Here is a 22,362-nt window from a genome sequence, read left to right on the forward strand (position 1 = left end):
ATGTATCCAATTAAATCCAGGGACTGTGTCAGAGAGGTTCACAATTTCTAAGATAATAGGATAAAAGGATTTACATTTGAATTCCTTAATTAAACCTGTAACAATGTATTTACCTGTGTAAAATGCATCACTTCTGGTGAGTGATGGATGTGTTCACAGTGTGAGCGCGTCTCTTACATGTGCTGCGATGCGTTGGGGAAGGCGGTGCTGTACTGCGGCGCTGAGTCCTCCGGGCCATGGGGGGCAGCGTGGCTCATCACCATCAGCACTGGCCGGTGGGGGTACATCTTCTTGGAGGTGCGGAAGTAGTTGATGCTGTCCCTGGTGATGAGGTCCGTCAGGTAGTCCTGGGAAGGGAAGGGAAACACATGAATATACTCGTATCGACGCATACCGAGACGGACAAAACATCACGCTTGTCAGTAGGAAATAGAAACAAAGAAAGAGAGGATTAAACGGTGATTAAAATAAACTCAACATGGCTCAGTCTTAATGTCTTTATATCTATGCATTAACTAAATAAATTCCTGAAAATACTTATGTGAATTTAAATGTTCCATTCATTTACAATTACATTAAGGGCATTTAGCAGACGCTTTTATCCAAAGCGACTTACCCTAAGTACATTTGTCATCCTTCCTGTCGGTACAGTAAGGATGGAACCAAGTGCCAAGCCCCAACATATGCTGGGTTAACCAATTACCCATACACAACAAAGCGAGCTAGGATAAGATGCTACACAACTAAGTACTACTTTTGAGTGCCAGGACGTATATTCATTATTACAGTTATCAATTTACAACATTGATCGCTTGGATCCCAGCACCATATGGCAACATAATCAAAACACCAGAGCTTGCTTTAGAAAATAAAGAATTAAGCACTAATTATACTCCGACAAAGTATTGCTTAGATCAGCAGCATATGTCAAAATGAAATACACAGCGGTGCCTTGAACAAAGACACGTCTATCATCAAGAAATCAAAGTGTGACTGGGCTTCGTAGCTCTAAGTGTGCTTTAAAGACTAAGGTTACAGTAAGGTAGCTCAGTAGCTCTAGACGTCCAACTGTCTGTCTTTAGTGCAACTGAAGGCTTTGGTGATAACTCCACGCCAATTAGTTTTCTTTTGTAGCATGAGGCAGTAACTACTTGGTGGGCAAAATGTGTGCGGGAAGTACGAGCGGATCTATGGTCGAGCACTTAAAACATGTCTATGAACTCTGTATGATCTACCACAGAGCAGGGTATCATATCTGCCCATATCGCTGCGGTGGTCTGTTTGACCAGATATTGTAGCCTGAAGGCTGCAGGGGGGGAAGTGGTTGCTGTTACATTTCTTCACCCAGTCTTGCTGTTGGTCTCATCAACACATTCACTTGAGAAGTGTTTGGACACAGTGGCGGCCCACCCCATTGTGCTCCTGTGGAGAAAGCGCCCCAGCAGTTTCAGGACCGGGATGTGGCCAACGTTTTGAGCCACAGCTGAGTGTGTGTGTGTGTGTGTGTGTGTGTTTAAAACCTGCCTTGCTAGAGAGCGGCATGCCCGGCGTACGACCGTATCCATTGACTCCGCAGGGCCACTTCATTTCATGCCCATCATTCCATAATCTTTCCAATTAAATCATTTATTGATCTACTTTTTACTAGCTACGATAACCTAATGTATTGTTCAGTTCCCAGGGCAGAGCACTGCGGACCCCGTACTGTACGCTTCAACGCGGATACCAGTTTCAGCTCTAATATAAATGAAGAGATACAGTATATACACATATCTATATATATATGTATATAAACATATATATTGCCAGCCATTGCTAGAGACCACCAAATCACTAACCCAAAACTGAATTGTTTTGCTATCTCAAGATGTGTAAACATATATATATATATATATATATATATATATATATATATATATATACAGTGGGGCAAAAAAGTATTTAGTCAGCCACCAATTGTGCAAGTTCTCCCACTTAAAAAGATGAGAGAGGCCTGTAATTTTCATCATAGGTAAACCTCAGCTATGAGAGACAAAATGAAAAAAAAAATCCAGAAAATCACATTGTCTGATTTTTTAAGAATTTATTTGCAAATTATGGTGGAAAATAAGTATTTGGTCACCTACAAACCAGCAAGATTTCTGGCTGTCACAGACCTGTAACTTCTTCTTTAAGAGGCTCCTCTGTCCTCCACTTGTTACCTGTATTAATGGCACCTGTTTGAACTCCTTATCAGTATAAAAGACACCTGTCCACAACCTCAAGCAGTCACACTCCAAACTCCACTATGACCAAGACCAAAGAGCTGTCAAAGGACACCAGAAACACAATTGTAGACCTGCACCAGGCTGGGAAGTCTGAATCTGCAATAGGTAAGCAGCTTGGTGTGAAGAAATCAACTGTGGGAGCAATTATTAGGAAATGGAATACATACAAGACCACTGATAATCTCCCTCGATCTGGGGCTCCACGCAAGATCTCACCCTGTGGGGTCAAAATGATCACAAGGACGGTGAACAAAAATCCCAGAACCACATGGGGGGACCTAGTGAATGACCTCCAGAGAGCTGGGACCAAAGTAACAAAGGCTACCATCACTAACACACTACGCCGCCAGGGACTCAAATCCTGCAGTGCCAGACGTGTCCCCCTGCTAAAGCCAGTGCATGTCCGGGCCCGTTTGAAGTTTGCTAGAGAGCATTTGGATGATCCAGAACAGGATTGGGAGAATGTCATATGGTCAGATGAAACCAAAATAGAACTTTTTGGTAAAAACTCAACTCGTCATGTTTGGAGGAGAAAGAATGCTGAGTTGCATCCAAAGAACACCATACCTACAGTGAAGCATGGGGGTGGAAACATCATGCTTTGGGGTTGTTTTTCTGCCAAGGGACCAGGACGTCTGATCCGTATGACGGAAAGAATGAATGGGGCCATGTATTGTGAGATTTTGAGTGAAAACCTCCTTCCATCAGCAAGGGCACTGAAGATGAAACGTGGCTGGGTCTTTCAGCATGACAATGACCCCAAACACACCGCCCGGGCAACGAAGGAGTGGCTTCGTAAGAAGCATTTCAAGGTCCTGGAGTGGCCTAGCCAGTCTCCAGATCTCAACCCCATAGAAAATCTTTGGAGGGAGTTGAAAGTCCGTGTGGCCCAAAAACATCACTGCTCTAGAGGAGATCTGCATGGAGGAATGGGCCAAAATACCAGCAGCAGTGTGTGAAAACCTTGTAAAGACTTACAGAAAACGTTTGACCTCTGTCATTGCCAACAAAGGGCATGTAACAAAGTATTGAGATGACCTTTTGTTATTGACCAAATACTTATTTTCCACCATAATTTGCAAATAAATTCTTTAAAAATCAGACAATGTGATTTTCTAGATTTTTTTTTTTCATTTTGTCTCTCATAGCTGAGGTATACCTATGGTGAAAATTACAGGCCTCTCTCATCTTTTTAAGTGGGAGAACTTGCACAATTGGAGGCTGACTAAATACTTTTTTGCCCCACTGTATATATATATATATATATATATACACATCTTATCTACACATCTTGAGATAGAAAAACAATTCTGTCTTGCAGTGATTCGGTGGGTTCTGGTTGTGTCTGGTTAAAGGGCGGTGCCGGGGGTGAACCAGACCTTGGGGTAGTCCCCGCCGTGCTTCTCGCGGACTCCGTTCCTGCAGAGCGTGTAGTTGTAGAAGCGGGAGTTCTTGACCAGAGCCACCCACTCGCGCCAGCCGGGGGGCACGTAGGAGCCGTTGTACTCGTTCAGGTACTTCCCGAAGAAGGCTGGGTGGAACAACACCGAATTGGTTAGCATATTTTATACTTCTACACGCTCTTTTCATGGCGAATGCTAAATATGGAGACACTCAACCATCTTTATTCTGTTTCCTGCAGTGGTAATACAGGCTGTGTCAGGTGCATTTAAATATTTGTGTATGTGTGTGTGTGTCTGTGTGAGCGTAATATTTACTTCTACTATTCAGTCATTTGGCAGACATTCTAGCCAAAGTGACCCCCCAATGATTCAAAAGCATGTTATTCAGGAGCAAGTAGAGGCTGGGCATGTTGCTCAGAGATAGACAGGTATATTACAGACATTGGGAATTGAACCCAGAACCTTTCTGCTGGCTACATCCTATGCACATATGCTGTGTTTGTGTGCCCGTTTGTGCATGTGTGTGTTCACATTTATAAGCAACAGTGTACACCTGTGCATAAGTGAGTGCAGAGTGTGCGTGTGTGCGTGTGCGTGTGCGTGTGTGTGTGTGTGTGTGTGTGTGTGTGTGTTGCCTCACCTGTGCGGTAGCCAGAGTTGTTGAGGTGCACGGCGAAGGTGTGCGGCTCGTGGTGGGCCTGCCAGGAGGGGGAGGAGCAGTTCTCGTTGTTGGTGAAGGTGTGGTGGTTGTGCACGTACTTGCCCGTCAGGATGGAGGAGCGGGAGGGGCAGCACATGGGTGTGGTGGAGAAGGCGTTGGTGAAGTGCATGCCCCCCTTCTCCATGATGCGCCGCGTCTTGTTCATGGCCTGCATGGAGCCTGGGGGTAAGAGACATAGGGAGAGAGTTAGAGAGAGAGAGACAGAGAGGGTGGGGGGGGGGGGGGGGGAGAGAGACATAAAGAGAGAGAGAGAGAGAGAGAGAGAGGGGGAGGGGGGTAGGGGGTGTTGCAGAGAACGATATGAGAGAGAGAGAAAGGGAGAGAAAGACAAGGAGAGAGATTCTGAGAGAGGGAAAATCTGAGCTGATTGCTGATCCTGGTGTCAAATAATTTATTCACCTCTGCCCAATATTTGCATGTGGTTTGTGTTTTTTCATGTGTTGTATTTCCAGTGGCAATTGGATTACGGAAGCAGAGACTTATAGGTGTTTTATAAAGGCAAGATGTTCACAGTGTTTTTAGAAGGGATGTAGGGGGAGTGTTGGGGTTTTATGTGTGAATGTGCAGGCTTGTGTGAGTGCATTGCAGGGGTTACTGCTGATGATGAAGATGGATTTGATTTGAGGTAAAATAACCACGGCAGTGACGAAAATAGCAGGGATAGAAGGATCAAATAAGACAAGAGAGCGGAGTGATGGAGTAATGGAGAAAGAGAGTGAAGGGCCGAACGAACCGAAAGACAAAGAGCAAGAGAAAGGAGGAGGAGGAGAGAGAGAGAAGAGAGAGAGACAGTGAGAGAGATAGAGAGAGAGAGAGAGAGAGACAGCGAGAGAGAGAGAGAGAGAGAGAGAGAGAGAGAGAGAGAGAGAAACAGCGAGAGAGAGCGAGACAGAGCACGAGAGAGAGTGAGAGACAGCGAGAGAGAGAGATAGAAAGAGAGAGACAGCGAGAGAGAAGAGAGAGGGAGAGAAAGAGGGAGAGAGAGAGAGATACACCGGCAGAGAGAGAGAGAGATAGAAAGAGAGAGAGAAAGAGGGAGAGAGAGAGAGACCGACAGAGTCAGTGAGAGAGAGAAAGAAAGAAAGGCACACACACACACAGAAAAAACACAGCTGGGGACGAAAGCGCAAAAAATATATCTCCTGGCGCCAAGTGCTGCCCCATTTGAGTTCACGTGCACTGAGAAGCCTCTTCTCAAGCTGATGGCGATTGTTTGGGGGGAAACAGATGCCTCGCCATAAATTCCTGCCTTTCAATGGCCACCTCCTCACCAGCAATCACAGGGGAACAAAGGGTGTCGGTGACGCCATTATCTGGCCACTCCAGCCCACTACGCCATTAAAGGGCTTCGCCGGCGAGGGAGAGGCCTGGCTTGGCACCGCAACAATGGACACCGACCATGAACCCGTTTCATTTAGTGCCAGCGGTAGCGGAGTGGGCAGAGAGGTAGCTGACTGTGGGTAGGGAGGTGGAGGAGGTGGAGGAGGTGGTGGGAGCTGGGGGGGCTAGTGGTGGTGGGGGTTGACTTCCAGAAGGGCCAGTGGTGTTGGTGCCAAGAGGCAGCAATAGGATGAGCTTTTGTCTCTCTCCCTCTCTCAGCTTAATGCCGATGGATGTCACACGGCGAAACACACTCACAACAAACACCCAGAGCCCGCCCATGTCTCTGGGTTTATGTCCCCCATCTCTCCAACACCCTTCCTCACACTTCCACACAAAAAGCCGGCTGGGAACATGTGAAACAGAGGCACACATGGAAAGAGTAAAACATAAACACAGATGCAGTTAAACACTTACACACATACACACAGAATCACTTAAGACCTGCACACCAGAGATTCATATTTACACAAAGACTTAATACATAAACAATTTAGACACACAGACCTGAGACACATAGACACAGATACACCTAAACATTTCAGACAAAACACACAGACACACATAAACACAGATACACAGAGAAACTGAGACAGATAGACACAGACACATATAAACAGTTATACACTTCGACACATACACACGGATACACGAAAGCAATTAGATACGTACACTAGGCTTGGCTCTGTGGTATTACGGTAAACCAGGGTATTTAGAAATCCAGAAGTTAGGATTTAAAGTATTGCCAATACCGCGTGGCCAGTGGAGTGTGGAATGGGTGTTACGAGATGAGACGAAATAGGTTCAATTGACTTTCGATGAGTGGTGGAAACCATTGAGTTTTTTTAGTATTTCTTGCCACCCCCACGGCCCACCCTCTCCGCTCAGCCCCCTGATGCGTGGCAACAAGTGTCGTCTGGTCCTCCAGCTAAAATATATGGAAGCAGGGCACGTATTTCCTTTCTATTTATTATTCTATGGGCCACAACGTGTTTAAACCCAGCAAGACTTGTCTAAGTAGGCTAATTGCATAAGAGACACACAGCATTGTAGGCTAGACAATGTCATACATGCTACAATGGGACTTATGGAGCCAGCAGCTCAGCTTTTAAGGATTTAGATATGTATTGTTTTTCTTAAGCAAAAACCCTCACATACAATCAACCCCGGGGAGAGGTCAGGAGGGTATGAAGGTATGGAGAAATTGGTATCGCCGTAAGCCTCACACAACACACAGATACAGATTAACACTAAAGCCACAGACACAACGAAGATAACATAAACACCTCGACACAGACACGCAATCACGCAAACACACAGATACACATAAACACACAGACAAAGACACACAGACAAACGGACACACAGAAACACTGCAGTTACAGACACACAAACACGCCGGCGCTTACCCAGCTCTATGTCCTGGTCATCGGTGAGGATGAGGATGATGTTGGGCCGAACGTTGCGGAAGTGGCGGTCCCTCTGGGGGCGGGACCTCAGCCGGGAGGCCGACAGGTACCCGGACCCGTGGCCAGGCGGGACGCCTTCCAACAGGACGAGCAGGAGGACCAGGAGGAGGAGAGGGGCTCCCTGCCCCCGACCAGCCATCGCCCTCTGTCCCACAGGCACCTCCTCCCTCACAGGGCGCTCTGTAGTTCACCCTCTCTCTCTCTCTCTCTCTCTCTCTCTCTCTCTCTCCCTCTCTCTCTCTCTCGGACGCCCGGTCACACCGCCTGTGGGAGGAGGTCAGAGGTTAGGGAAGGTGTGCAGGAGGAGTGCAGTCTTGGGGGAACGGGGGGCCGGACACTTTATGCAGAGGTTAGAAACAAGGACTGTGGTGGTGCTGGGTTCCATCCGCCCCTAACGGCTGCAGCCTACCGGTACGCATCTTAAGCAAGATGCTTCACTCCATAGCTGTCAATGCCGATTACATTTATTGGAATTCAATGGCAGTTGCTTTGGAAAGAAGAGTGTGCTAAATTACTTAATAGTAATATAAATAAATACAGGAAACGTAGAGTCAGCAAGCATGTCTCCAGGCTTTAGGAAACAACAACACATGTATTTGTAATAATGTGACACATATACAAAAATAAAATGGGCACGCACCCACACATGCGGGCACGCAAATACCCTACTGGGCTGCGAGGTGAATATTACATATTGGATTAAATCTTCAGTGAGATTACAAAGTATCTTTTGCAAGCGTGTACTTGAAGTAGACACAGTTATATGAAGCCTCTCTCTCCGCCTCTCTTGCACGCACACACACACACACACACACACACACACACACACACACACACACACACACACACACACACACACACACACACACACACACACACACACACACACACACACACACAAACATAGGCCTTGCAGAGAACCATTAGGGCCTGCCCCCATCCAGGCTGAGCTCAGCTTGTTAATCAATCATTAATGATGCATTAGAGCGGTGTCATCGGTTGGTGTAATGATCACTGGTGAGGAGCACATGGCTGCAAGGCTGGAGCTAATGGGCTTTGGACCACGGCCAAAGTGTGCACGCACGCACGCACACACACACACACACACGCACGCACACACACACGAACACACACATACAAATACACACAGATATATATATATATATATATATATATATATTTATTTATAGACACATACTACACACTCACACACACACACACACACACACACACACACACACACACTGCAAGACTAGGATAGGGCATCTGGTTTTATCAGAGGTCAGAGGTGAAAGAGGGGGAGGAAGAGGAGGAGGGGGTCAATTTCTATTAAGTGTATTTGGACCAGATGATGAACTGCGCTAAAGATGACTATATTAGATTTTCTATGTCCTTCCATGTTGTTCTATGTCGTTTTTTGTTTCGTATGTTGTTCTATGTTGATCTATGTATATTCTGTGTTGTTCCATGTATGTTGCTCTATTTTATTCGGTGCTATTGCATGTTTTTATTGTATGTTGTTCTGTATAATTTTATGTTGTTGCCTAACAATGCACGTCGTTCTATGATATTTGTATGTTGTACTTTGTTTTTCTATGTTGTATCCTATGTCGCTCTATGTTGCTCTTTGTTACTGTATGTCGTTCTGTGTTGTTCTAAATATATTCTGGGTTCTATGTCTTTCTGTGTTGCTCTATGTTACTGTATGATGTTGTGTTGTTCTAAATATATTCTGGGTTCTATGTCCTTCTGTGTTGCTCTATGTTACTGTATGATGTTCTGTGTTGTTCTAAATATATTCTGGGTTCTATGTCTTTCTGTGTTGCTCTATGTTACTGTATGATGTTCTGTGTTGTTCTTTGTGGTTCTGTTTATATTCTATGCTCTATGTTGTCTACAGACCAGCCTTCCTGGCAGCATGTCACTCTGCTGATGTCATGATCTGAAATCTCTCCACTGTTCCCGCAGCCAAAGCCAACGTTTTTCATTAACGGTTATTTTTTAATGAGCAATCAAGACAATTGAACCACAGGGAAACAGCTATATTGAAGAGAATATTGTACTAAAATTTATGAAAGCATTAGCACTGAAATGACCGTATTACTGCTTACCCTGTGAGAGCCATTACTAGTCAATTGTCTGTCTATGTGTCAAGGGGGTTTCCTACACACACATCAGTGCGAAAGTCAAAGATAGTTCAATAAAACAATGAATGCCACGGCAGCAATGCATTTTAAGTACAGCTTGGTCTGAATGAAAAGTGTGCTCTCCACTATGAGGTATTATGATTATTCTCCATTTCGTTTCTGTGCTGCAAGTGCACCACTACCATGCTGGGTTAACCATGGCAACCTCTATTACTAGACTACAGTGCAGTGCACATATTAAACCGCAGTCACCTGCCACTCCGGACTCGGGCACTGTCTGCTCTTATTAGAATAGGACAGATGAATGGATGGAATAGAGCATAAATCTAACAAAGAATACAGAGAGACCAGCATGCGGGCGCCAGCAGAGATAATGAGCTTGACTCCAAACAGAGAAACAATACTGGAAGTGAGAACATTGCAGCTCATTTTGAAGTTAGAGTCACGAGACCAGGAACTAGAATCTTCCCCAATATGACAATGTCAAGCTGATATGACAAGAAAACAATGGCAACAATAGGAACAATAGGAAACAATGGAAAATTTCCAAATTTTTAATCCTGTTATTTTGATCCGTATAGAATGATAAAAGCCATCAGCAGTTGTGTCTTCTACCATAGACATTCTTATTAGAAGCTGTGATTTGACACAACTAAAAATAAGTAGAGGCAAAGGTGAGACACACACACGCACACACACACACACACACACACACACACACACACACACACACACACACACACACACACACACACACACACACACACACACACATAGTGGATGTGTGAGCATCGACTTTGACAGGAGAGCACAACAACAAAACGTGACACACTCACACATCCTCCCTCGAGGAGCCTTCATGCAAATACCCGCCACACCTTTATCCTCCGCAATTGAGTCTAGTGAGTCAAAGTATGCCTTCACGTAAAAGAGCTAGTCATTACCAGAGGAACCAATGTCTGGATGCGTCTCGTCCTATCCGGCTCTGCCGAGCTTGCCCAGGTGCCCGGTTGCTTGGTGGCCACATTCAAACACCACTTCCTGAAGCTAGCAGCCAAACTTCCTGGTTGGGTCTGTCTTGTTTGCGCAGAACTACACACCAGTGCGGTAGTCACAGAGGCCCCTCCCTGACACTCAGACACCCACACATGCCCTTCTGCCCTGTCCCATATGTGTACACACAACCCCCCCCCCCCCCACACACACACACACACACACACATTAAACACAAAGTCAAAGATACACAGACATACACATCAGCTTGCACTTGCCAGTTTGCCAATTATGCACACACACACACACACACACACACACACACACACACACACACACACACACACAAGACGTAGACATAAACAGCTCTGGGGAAACAGCTGGTTTTGCTGGGCTTTAATTTGTACTCTTCTCTCTCTCTCTCTCTCTCTCTCTGTCTCTCTCTCTTTCTCTCTCTCTGTCTCTCTCCCTCCCTTCCTCCCTCATCTCTCTCTGGGCATGTTTGCTTGTCCCAGGGGGAAAACGTGAGCTCTGACCCAACGGCACCGGGCTGTTTGAAATTCTCCTCTCTCCCCTCTCTCTCTCTCTCTCTCTCTCTTTCTTCTGCTCCTCATTTACCTCTCTCTCCCCCTCTCTCTCTCTCTCTCTCTCTCTCTCTATCTCTCTCTCCTTCTCTCTCTCTCTCTCTCTCCCCCTCTATCTCTCTCTCTCTCTCTCTCTCTCTCTCTCTCTCTCTCTCTCTCTCTCTCTCTCTCTCCTTCTCTCTCTCTCTCTCTCTCCCCCTCTATCTCTCTCCTTTTTGTGGCATGGCGCACAAACGAGTCCCGAGCAAAAACAGAAAGCCACAGGAATGAAACCAAAGGGAAATCAACAATGACAACAGCGACGGAAACAAAGCAACATTCCCATCAGAGCAAAACAAACACGCGGCTCCCGTCTCCCGACATTAGCCACACAACCTCCTGCTCTTCAAGATGGCTGCCGGGGATGAATAGAGAGAGGGGCCTCAGTCTGCTCGGCTGAAAGCGCTCCGTTCCAGCTTCCTCTTTGTGTGTACTTTGTGGCGTGGAAGATACTTTTTTGTGACGTCTGTTTGTCTGCTTCGACACGCTGCCGTTGGCCCCTTACGAGAAACACGAACAGCGCTGTGGTTTTTGAATTTTGCAAGACTCTCACTTCCCGATGCGATGCACGTCTTACCAAACGGCGGACTATGTAGATGTTCTCTTATTGACGAGCTTTACTGATGAGGGTCCCCTGGCACGGCCCGCCTATCCTTTTAATGGGGAAGAACTAATTGGTTTCCCAGGCTTTTATCAGGTCTTACTGGCACATAGACTACCTCGTTATTTTTGGTGTATCTCCATCACTCTGTTTTATCCTCCCTTGATCGTTTCATCTATTCATACGGTTATTCTGCTCTCGTCAGGTGTCAGAAACACAAGGCACCGAAAACAAAAGGGAGCTGGTGTCCTGTGAACGCCATTACACGGTGGGAGAGTGTGTGTATGCCTTGAAAGCGTTGGCAGCGTTAGACAGGGGCGGCGGTATGAAAACACAGTGGTATCTCGGTCCCAGCTGGTGATGACATTCAAAGCAGGCCTAATGTGATGGTTTGTATGCTGTGATGCAGGCGGGCAACAGCCCACAACAACCACATCGTCACCGGCAAAGAATCTGCTGTTCTTTTGAAGGAGAAAAAAAGCTGGCAGGACGGTTGCACAAAACTGCGTAAATAAATAACAGCGTTAATACGAAAAACATCCACCGCCGAATCAAGCGAACGGGACTGGAAATCTGCCATTTGGATGGACGGGGCGAGAGACAGACAACGCGCAGAGCAAAACCAGCACAGCAGCGTTGAGGGTCTGAGGGTCCACAGAGCGAGAGAGACAGACAGACAGAGAGACAGACAGATAGATGGACGAACCTGGAGATGGAGGGAGAGAGAAACCGAGTTGGTGAATGAGAGCGGAGAGAGAGAAACAGAGGGAGCGGGGGCAGGTGAGCTGTTCAATCAGAGAAAGAGAGGCAGAGAGGAAAGTGAGACAGTAAAGGAGTGATAGAGGGAGAGGGAGAGAGAAAGGGAGAGAGAGAGAGAGAGAGAGAGAGAGAGAGAGAGAGAGAGAGAGAGAGGGGTTGTAAGTGAGCTAGTGAAGGAGAGATACATAAAGGAGAGCGATGGAAAGCTACGGAAGGAGAGAGAGAAGAGAAGAGAATATAAGATCATACAGAGGAGGCTTCTAAAAGCATGCTTGAGCAGGGCAGCTCCTCTCAGCCTGCTAATGTACAACGATGCCTGGATCTCCGCTAGAGCACAGAGGCCAACGTTTCTTTTTTTTCCTCTTCCCTTTTTTCTCTTCTCATCGGCTCTAAAGTCCGCTTCTTGTAAAGAGGCACCGGGAGACAGCGGCGCTGCATCTCCGGATGAAAAGTTAATGCCGCCGTGCGATGACTTATTGATAAGGGTGAATTATGGATGGTGGGACAACAGAAGCAACGGTGTCAGGTCTCCGGCTCCGTGCAGTGAGACGTTAGCATGCGGCGACGGAGAGGTGGGTGGGGCGGGGCTGACGGGGGCTGAACCTGGACCTCGGCAGGACACGGTTGGATCGGTTACGCCAAGGTCCGACATCGCTGCTGGCTAGTGCTTGTGCTGGGCGGCTATCATGCATAAGCCAGGAGAGTGAGCAATGAATCTTGCAGAAGACTTTGCAGGAGACAAAAATGTTCTTTCGAATGTTCCCTAAGTGAACGCTGCCGCACGCATGCGCACGGATAAACACACACATACTCGCACATGCACACACACACATACACATACACACACACACACACGGATACAGATAGACACACACACACACACACACACACACACACAAACACACACACACACACACACACTCACACTAGCACATTAGCAAAAATGCAATAGGCTCACACATATGTGCATACACACACAAACACAAACACACACAGACACAGAGGTGTATACACACACAGGCACAAACCCGCACACACCTAAAGAGACAGACCGACAAAGACACACACACAGACCTGCACACAGACCCACACACACACAGCAACATTGAAGGGAGCTTGGAAAAAAGACGAGGAATGAGGAATGCAAGGGGAAATTCCAGGGAAAAAGCAAATGTTACAGAGCTGGAAGAGGAAGAACCGCATTTAATTAGGTTCGGGTCCCATCATCGTGTGTGGAGCAGATATAGAGCAGAGAGCCAAGCTCTGGTGGGTTCTTCTGAGCAAGGAAAGTTTGGAGAGAGAGAAGCAGACATATATAAAGGCAGCGAGAGAGAGAGACGAGAGAGACTGAGAGAAAGGTAGAGAATATTCCAGAAACTTCTTGGTTTGCAGTCTGAGGAGCACTGCATGCTGATTTCCGCTAAACTATGACATTTACATCCGTACACCAACACCTTTACACTTGCACATGTACGCATGTACCCACACACACTTAACTACAACCACATACACTTGCATAAACACGCACACACTCTTCTCCCTTAACACACACTCAGATACACACACGCCTGCACAAACATACACTCATATACACACTCACATACACACGGTTACACAATGTCCTATACACACCCACACACCCACACACACACACAAACACCCCCACACCCCCCCACACACACATACACACAAAGGACTGAATAACCTAGAAACCAGAATGGTAGAAGGACAGAGTGAACCGCAGCACAAACCCCTATAGACCTCCTCTGCATTCTGCACAAAGCATTTAGGCACCATCATACAACAGCCCATGGAATAAATACAGAAAATTGCCTAGGATGTTTAAATAGATACAACAGTTTCAACACTAGCGAGACGGTCCCTTAGCTTATAATTGAGTCTGGCAGAGCTTTACTAATGTGTGACTTTGTTCCCATAGCTGTGGACAGAATGTGCAAAATCTCCAAGTGTCCCTTGAATTTACCAACAAAAGTTGGCATTCAAATGCAAATTTAGCAAGGACATGCCTGCGTGAGGGTAACCTTTTCGGAGACTCAGCCTAAGACCATGTATTTGTGTGTGTGTGTGTGTGTGTGTGTGTGTGTGTGTGTGTGTGTTTGTATGTGTATGTGCACGTTTGCGTGTATGGCTGCAGGTATTAGTGTAGGTGTTGCTCGATGGAAAATACAGCAGAGAATTCCTTTTTTTATGATAATGAGAATCCACAGCACCCAGGCTAGATGCTCCACTTTAAAAACATGCTTTCCGCTGTATTCAGGATGACGAAAACACATTGCCTAAATCAGTCCGTATCAAAGCACACAGCACAGCGCCCTGCACCATAACGAACCTACACACACACACACACACACACACACACACACGTGTCTCCACCTCCACACCGGTGCTACAGCTGCATCACAATCACATGCTCACGGCGTGCGCGTGGCTCGCAGCACGGCCGAAACGATTTATCAATCGATGACCTCCAAAAAATAAAAGCCCCTCAAAACAATCAGCATTGGAGGGCACACCCAGGCGATGACCCTGAAATCTCATCTCGTGACTCAACCTGCGCTACCAGCGCAGCACGCGCCCACGTTGGTCTTGACAGAGACCCCTTTGCCTCCCTAATAACCGACTTTAATAGTGCCGCATGACACCAGATAGCGGCGGCAGGCGGAGCACGGCTGATCTCTTCCGTTCTGCCGGAGAAGATTTCATTTAGATTTTACCAGTGGCCCTGATAGGCTCCCGGGCTCCGCACACATTCCAGCCTGACAGTCGGGATTCGGGCAGAGCAATTTTCCGTTTGGATACGCAGACACAAAAGAGCGCTTGCACGTCGGCCTGCACCAAGTCCGAGGAAGAAGAGATGTGTGCCTTGATGAGAAGTCTAAAGAGGAAAAGTATTTCTGCTCCCGCTAGCTGTTAAAGACCTCGCTCGCTTGTGCTTGTGTGTATGTGTGTGCACACATGTATGAATGTGTGTGTGTGTGTGTCCATGACAAGGGGAAAGTAAGCTCTCTTCCTCCATATTAGTGGAAGAGCAGAGACAGTGAAATATAAATGAGAGTAATTTTAGCAGCGAACACATCATTAATCCTGCCAGTCTGTTTTTCTCGTCCTGAAAGAGAGGAAGAGGTGAGTGTGTGATGGGCTCTGGCTCAAGGAGATACCATTATACACACACACACACACACACACACACACACACATTACACACACACATATGCGCACATACACACACTCTCATACGCAGTCTGCACATATCCACACATACATAAGCAGTCTGACACACATCCACACACTCACATACGCAGTCGGACACACATCCACACACACATACGCAGTCGGACACACATCCACACACACATACGCAGTCAGACACACAATCACACACTCGCATAAGCAGTCTGACACACATCCACACACTCACATACGCAGTCGGACACACATCCACACACACATACGCAGTCGGACACACATCCACGCACACATACGCAGTCAGACACACATATCAGTAAGATAACTGCAAACACACATAGTCACACACACACACGCACACACACACACGCCCACCAGATGCACACACAGGGCCAGACAGATACATACACACAAAACCAGAAACACACAGGAACAAAAAAATTATATATATTTTACATATATATGACTTTGTATAAAATAAATATAAAACGAAAACACTACATATGTTAATGATAATGTGGGTTGGAATTGGAGATTTTGGATGGAAATCTAGAAAAATGCAGCGCACATTTTCATGTGATTATATAACACAATAGATAAAAAATACAATACAATAATAAAGATTTAAATATATTTCAACATGTAAATCATCCCCGTCATTCATTTCATTAGATAATAAATAGAAACATAAATTAAATATAAATCACTACACAAACATTAAATATACATAACATTGCAATGTGCTATAAATTTTCCCATATATTACACATTACATCCTAGATAATAACAGTTAAATAGATGTTCATGTGATCGTATTTCAACACAACAATATCACAATTAGTGACAATTGAATGAAGAGGAGCGTTTTGACCCAACGGACCTGACCTTACGTGACCTTCCACCCACACCACAACCCCAGCGCCAGCCCCACAAAGACAGAGAAGTCCTACAAAGCCACATAAAGACACAAAGGAGAGCACAGGCACGCACACACAAACTCCAATCTCCCAGGGTTCAACACAATCAGTGCAGCGCATTATCTTTTCAAATGGCTTCAACACAAGCGATGAGAGATGAGATACTGGGGAGAGGGGGATTGGTGAGGGGGAGAGCAATGGGGAGGGTGTCGAGAGAGGGGGAGTGATGAAGAGAATGGAGAGAGAGAGAGAGGGAGAGAGAGGGAGAGAGAGAGAGAGAGAGAGTGAGAGAGGATGTGAGGGAGGGAGGGCGAGCTGGGACACTGGGAGAGAGAGACTGAAGACAGTGGCGACAGAGAGAGAGAGACAAAGGGGGTGAAGGAAGGGGATACAGAGATATAAGAGGGAGAGAGAGACTGAGAGAGACAGAGAGAGAGTGAGAGAGAGAGATAGTGATACATAGAGAGCAGAGAAAGAGAGAGAGACAGAAATAGAGGGAGAGAAAGAGAGAGAAATGAGGAGAATATTATGGTGTCTGTTCAGACAAAAGGCCCAGTCATGACGTGTCCTCCTATGAGAACAAAGAGCCCTGAAAAACTAACTGGGTCTGCAGTGATGACTATAAATGTACACCAGGCAGACGCACACACACACACACACACACACACACACACACACACACACACACACACACACACACACACACACACACACACACACACACACACACCCACAACCATAAGTACGCACACCCAGAGCTCCACACATATACACCCGATGCAAAAACAGTGAGCAAACGCGAACACAAGCACTCAGGCTTAATTGTGCATCACACCGAGCATCTTCTCCTTCCGACTCTCTCTCTCTCTCTAAAGGGCACATAAAAGGTGGCATGGAGAAGCCACGCTAATTATCTTCTGAATCTAGAAGTCGATGAGATGTGTCTCGTTGTCGCCTATCCTGAGCAGCGAAGGTGACACGGGGGAGAGACCCAGACAGCGTTCCTCATCACCTCTCCTGGTGGGGGGGGGGGGGGTTCAGCCAACCAATGCCCAGTCAAGAGCCTCCTGAAGTCGCCGCCACAGAGCCACAGAGGACCCTGCCTCGCCGCGTGACACCGGGCCATTCATGGGTGTCTTTGTTTTCGTTAGTTAAACTGCTTAATGAGGCTCCTCTCTTTTTCTTCTCGCCCACAAACACCACCACCACCACCACCACCAACACCACCACCGCCTATCCACGCACACACAGACACACACACACGCACACACGCACACAGGCACACACACAAACTCCCTCTCTCGGTTTCCATCGGCAACCAGGCGGCATGCAGAGCTAGCGTGGTGGTCTGGAGGTTTGGGAGGGTGTGTGTGTGTGTGTGTGTGTGTGTGTGTGTGTGTGTGTGTGTGTGTGTGTGTGTGTGTGTGTGTGTGGTGTGTGTGTGCGTGCGTGCCTGTGTGTGCTTGAGGGCTAAGCTGGGTGGCGAAGGGGGTCCAGAGGGCCAATGGATGGTAGGACTGACCCCCCCAGAAGGGGTCAGTGCATTTAGCTCCTCGTTCTGACGCTTCACAGCGCCCCGAGAAAAGAGCAGGAAAAGGTGGCGGAGAAAAACATCAACAGAGGGTCGATTGTCCCGGACTTCTGGGGTTCGGCTAACCCCCCTCTGCACCCCCCACCCCCCTAACCGGTGCCACCCACCTGGCGAGAGGCAGAGGGGGGAGTGGGAAGTGGAAGACGGAGACGGAGCGTCAATAAGTGTTTTGTAAGTACTGGGCCACTTTCTCTCCGAGGGACGGGTTTATTCAGTGGAGGTTCTCGGGGGAGGTCCGCTTGGCAGGCTCGCTCACTCCTCTTCCTGGGCTATTGAATTTTGTATAGGAGAGCCATTTGCAATCTGTGTTCGACATTGAGGGAGAGACAGAGCGAGAGAGACGGGAGGGGGAGAGAGAGAGAGAGATGCAGAGAAATAGAGATTGTTAGAGAGGGATAGAGAGAGAGAGGGTAGAGCAAAAGAGGTATGGAGAGAGTAAGAGAGAGAGAGAAAGAGAGAAAGAGAGAGAGAGAGAGAGAGCGAGAGAGAGCGAGAGAGAGAGAGAGAGAGAGAGAGGGAGGGAGACAGAGAGAGGGAGGGAGGGAGGGAGGGGGAGAGTCAAAGCAAGACAGAGATTACCAGTAAGAAAGTAGGAGATAGAGTAAGAGACTTATATAGAGTGACATAGATAGACAGACGGATAAAGAGAGAGATAAGGAACTGGCTGATAACTGTTGAAATGGTGCTTTCGGCGTTTAATTGGATTTCAGCAAAATCTACAGAATTTGGTTTTAAATGTACGGCCAAAATACAAAAAAATGAGAGAGGGAATGAGATTGAGAGAACCTGATTGGGTAGAGGGGGTGTGGCGGCTGAGAGAGAAAGAAAGAGAGTAAGAGAGTTAGAGAGAGAGAGACAGAGAGAGAGAGAGCGAGAGAGAGAAAGAGAGAGAGAGAGAGAGAGAGAGAGAGAGAGAGAGTTTGAGTGAGTGAGCGAGTGAGAGACAGAGAGAAAGAGAGGGAGAGAGAGCACGAAAGATGGTGCGCGGAGGAAGACAGCGGCACAATGGGCCGTGTCGCGGAGGCAGGGGCTGACAGCTGAAACAAGTGAAGGGGCCGGTAGGACAGGACAGCCCGCTGACTGATGGCTGTTTCTCACCGCTGCCTACTGGGCTCCCCCCCCCCCGCTATGTGTCACGTCGCCGCTAAATGGATTACAGAGCCGCCAGTCCGTAGGCCCCTATTGTCCCTCCGCCTTAACTACCCCCCCGAACCCCAGCCCACCGCCTCTGACTGCGCGTCTATGTATTCCGCAGGGGTGGGGGGTGACACCGGCCATATGTTTGAATACGCCCGCGGCTAAGCTAACTGTCAACACACCAGTCGCTGCCTGCGTTTCGCCAAGCAGCTGAAGTTCTGATACTCATGGATGTAATACTACAAGACTCCTTACTGCGGTAATGCTGCCATTCCCCCGAACAATCATCACCCACATTCAACCGGCTTTTGTATTCTGCTCACGTACAGCTGAACAAAGTTTGAATCGTTCCACCAGAGTCTCAGATTTGTGAAACTGTCATTTGTTTGCTTTAATCACGCTCCCGTCTCTCTCTCTCTCTCTCTCTCCCTCCCTCATCCTCGCCCTCTCTCTCCCACCATGGAATCGACAGCTACAGAGGGGGACCAGCTTAATGTCTGCCAACTGAATGATGATTACAGACAATATCAGCAGCTTCACTTCTACAGCTTCACTTCTTCACTTCGCAAACAACTCCTACCCGCTGAATAATTACAGCGTCTGGTAAAATCAATATGCAGGGGGAACTGATCAGCACTCTGGAGAGCCTGCCTGCAGACCCCCCCTCGTCTCGGGTCTGCAGGTTACTTCTGGTTTCATACTCCACTGAATGACCACAGTCTTCCTGTAGGCACCTTAAGGCAAGATAAGCCTCACCTCTCCCAGCTTCTGAAATAGCCAGGTCAGCCACTGTTTGAGCTGGAATTCAAACACGATGAGCTTTGAAAAAATGTGTTTTGTGCTGAGAGTTCTAGGAAGGACTCCCTCCTTCCTAAAACTCTCAGCCCAAAACACATTTTTCTAAATCTGTTACGCGTTACGACCGAAGGCAACTTGGTGATACATTTTTAGTACCGTTGGTGTGTGTCAGCGATATACTGAGTGGCGTGCGGTTATATTGAGACGCTTAACCCGCACTCGGACACGGACATCAAGATAAACTGCCACTGAGACCGAGCTCCCAACATCCACTCACAGCGTGAGTGGATGTACACTATAGGGGTCCAGCCAGCTTCATCCCCCCCTCGGATGTTATCATCAAAATCAACGGCTTTCTAGAACAAGCTCCACAAATCCGCTTGAGTTATACTAAAACACCTTAACGACTCACCACCAATGCACATTCATCGTGACGTCAAGGAGTATACTTTCAGGCACCTCAGCGTCACGAAAAGGCCGTTACCGGCATTGGATTCCGAGAGGAACTTTTAATTTGTGTTTTCTGGGGAACTGGTGAAAACATAGGATTTGACGCCTCTGCCTGAAAAGCGGTAGGAGGAAAATAAACCCTTATACACTCCAACCCACCCTATTCAATTTAATTAATCATTTTCAACATCAATGTCCGACCACTGAATGGTATTACCAACGGCTCTCTATAGGTCCTGGTGGGGGGTGGTGGGGCTACTTGATGCTGCCATACCTCCACATGGGAGAGCGGGGATGGGGGAAGGATTACTGTAGCGTCCCCCTGACCCCCCCTCCCACTTGGGTAAACGCTGTGGGGCCTGGGTCGCCCCTGAGGCCGTGGAGAGAGTCTTATCTGACGTTAAGCCGGCCCTCAGGATGGAACCCAGGGAGGACCAGCCTCTTCTCTAACGTCCTCACCACGTCTTGGTTCCCCCCCCCATCCCGCACACACACACACACACACACAGACATGCACACACACGCACACACACACATCCTCACCCCACCATCCTTTGGCTTCTTTATCCGCGCATTTTGTCGGGGATTACCGATGAGGTGGCGGCCATGATGGGGGTCTTGGAAACACTGAGAAGCCGATCTCCCCCTCCCAACCCCCCCAAACCCACCACTACACCCTACCCCAGCCCTCCACACCACCCTAACCCCCTGATCAGCAGCACACAGTGGGGTTAACCCTAGAGCACAGTGGGCTGACCTTGACACAATGCGGTGAGTTACACCCGGGCCCTTGTGTGCCGACTTATATAGGGCCCCTGCTTGGCTGCGCTATTCAGCACCGGGGCCCGTTCCCACTGGGGCCCTTCAGAGACATGCCAAATGGCAAATGGCAGACATCGAATGTGTTGTTCTGAATTTCACTACCACTTGGGTGGAATGGGTGCTTAAAAGGCATTTTTTCCTTTTTTTTTTCCTCTGCTTGGCCGAAAATGTGAATGAAGTGACTGAAACTAAATCTGGCCGCACTCATAAACACTCTCACTCTCACGCACACCGGGACACACACAGAACTAAAATAAGTAATCACTTTTGTGACCACAAGCTGTCTCCCTGCGTAAAGATCGGTATCAATCTCTCTCCCCACCTCTGTCTCTCTCTCTCTCTCTCTTTACTTAACTCGCTCCCTCCCTCCCCCTTCTCTCTCTCTCTCCCCTCATTTCTCTCCCTCCCTCCCCCTTCTCTCTCTCTCTCTCTCTCTCCTCATTTCTCTCCCTCCCTCCCCCTTCTCTCTCTCTCTCCTCATTGCTCTCCCTCCCTCCGCCTTCTCTCTCTCTCTCTCCCCTCATTTCTCTCCCTCCCTCCCCCTTCTCTCTCTCTCTCCCTCTCTCTGTGGGCCTCTTCGGGACAGCTGCCCAGACAGCCCATCTGTCTGTCCTGACCTGTGTTTGAAGGGAGAAAGGTGGGGAGGGGCCCTAAGTGAGAACTAAGCGGTGCGTGGAAGGGCGTGTGTGTGTGTGTGTGTGTGTGGGCGTGCGTGGGGGTCTCTGTTGGCACGCAGCCCACCCGGTAATAGCGGTTGGGGTTGCCAGAGGCCTACCTTCTACCAGCCGAGGAAGCCTGTCTATGTGGCGCTGCGCTATCGATATTGGATACGGTTGCACCCCAGCTGCCAGGCTTTTAATAAGGGCTCCAATTGATCAGGCTGTAGTAGGACCCCCACACACACACACACACACCACAACCCTCCACTCAACACGCACACACACACCCAAACAATGGAGAGCCATTCAAAAATCATACCATTATTAATACAATCTTGTATATGGCCATTAAAAGACGTGTGAATAAGCTTTTTGTTTTCTATACTGGGATTTTGATCTGGGCGGGAGTGCATTGAAC

General features: G+C 47.8%; 1 protein-coding gene across 3 annotated transcripts in view; it reads right to left on the minus strand.

Moving 5' to 3' along the window:
* Positions 1-22,362, minus strand: part of sulf2a (sulfatase 2a) — a 48,811-nt gene that overhangs the window by 12,331 nt on the left and 14,118 nt on the right. For 2 of the 3 annotated variants that reach the window (XM_079747873.1, XM_079747871.1), the window contains exons 1-5: positions 10,332-10,446; positions 7,181-7,504; positions 4,311-4,550; positions 3,647-3,798; positions 178-347 (exon numbers count right to left, since the gene is read on the minus strand). In XM_079747873.1, coding sequence (XP_079603999.1) covers positions 178-347; positions 3,647-3,798; positions 4,311-4,550; positions 7,181-7,379 — 761 coding nt within the window. In that variant the 5' untranslated portion in view covers positions 7,380-7,504; positions 10,332-10,446. Of the gene's footprint in view, positions 1-177; positions 348-3,646; positions 3,799-4,310; positions 4,551-7,180; positions 7,505-10,331; positions 10,447-22,362 lie in introns of those variants that run through there. The other variant, XM_079747872.1, reaches the window with a different exon arrangement.

This window comes from Pollachius pollachius, assembly GCF_949987615.1.
Source record: "Pollachius pollachius genome assembly, chromosome: 12".
Taxonomy (NCBI): domain Eukaryota; kingdom Metazoa; phylum Chordata; class Actinopteri; order Gadiformes; family Gadidae; genus Pollachius; species Pollachius pollachius.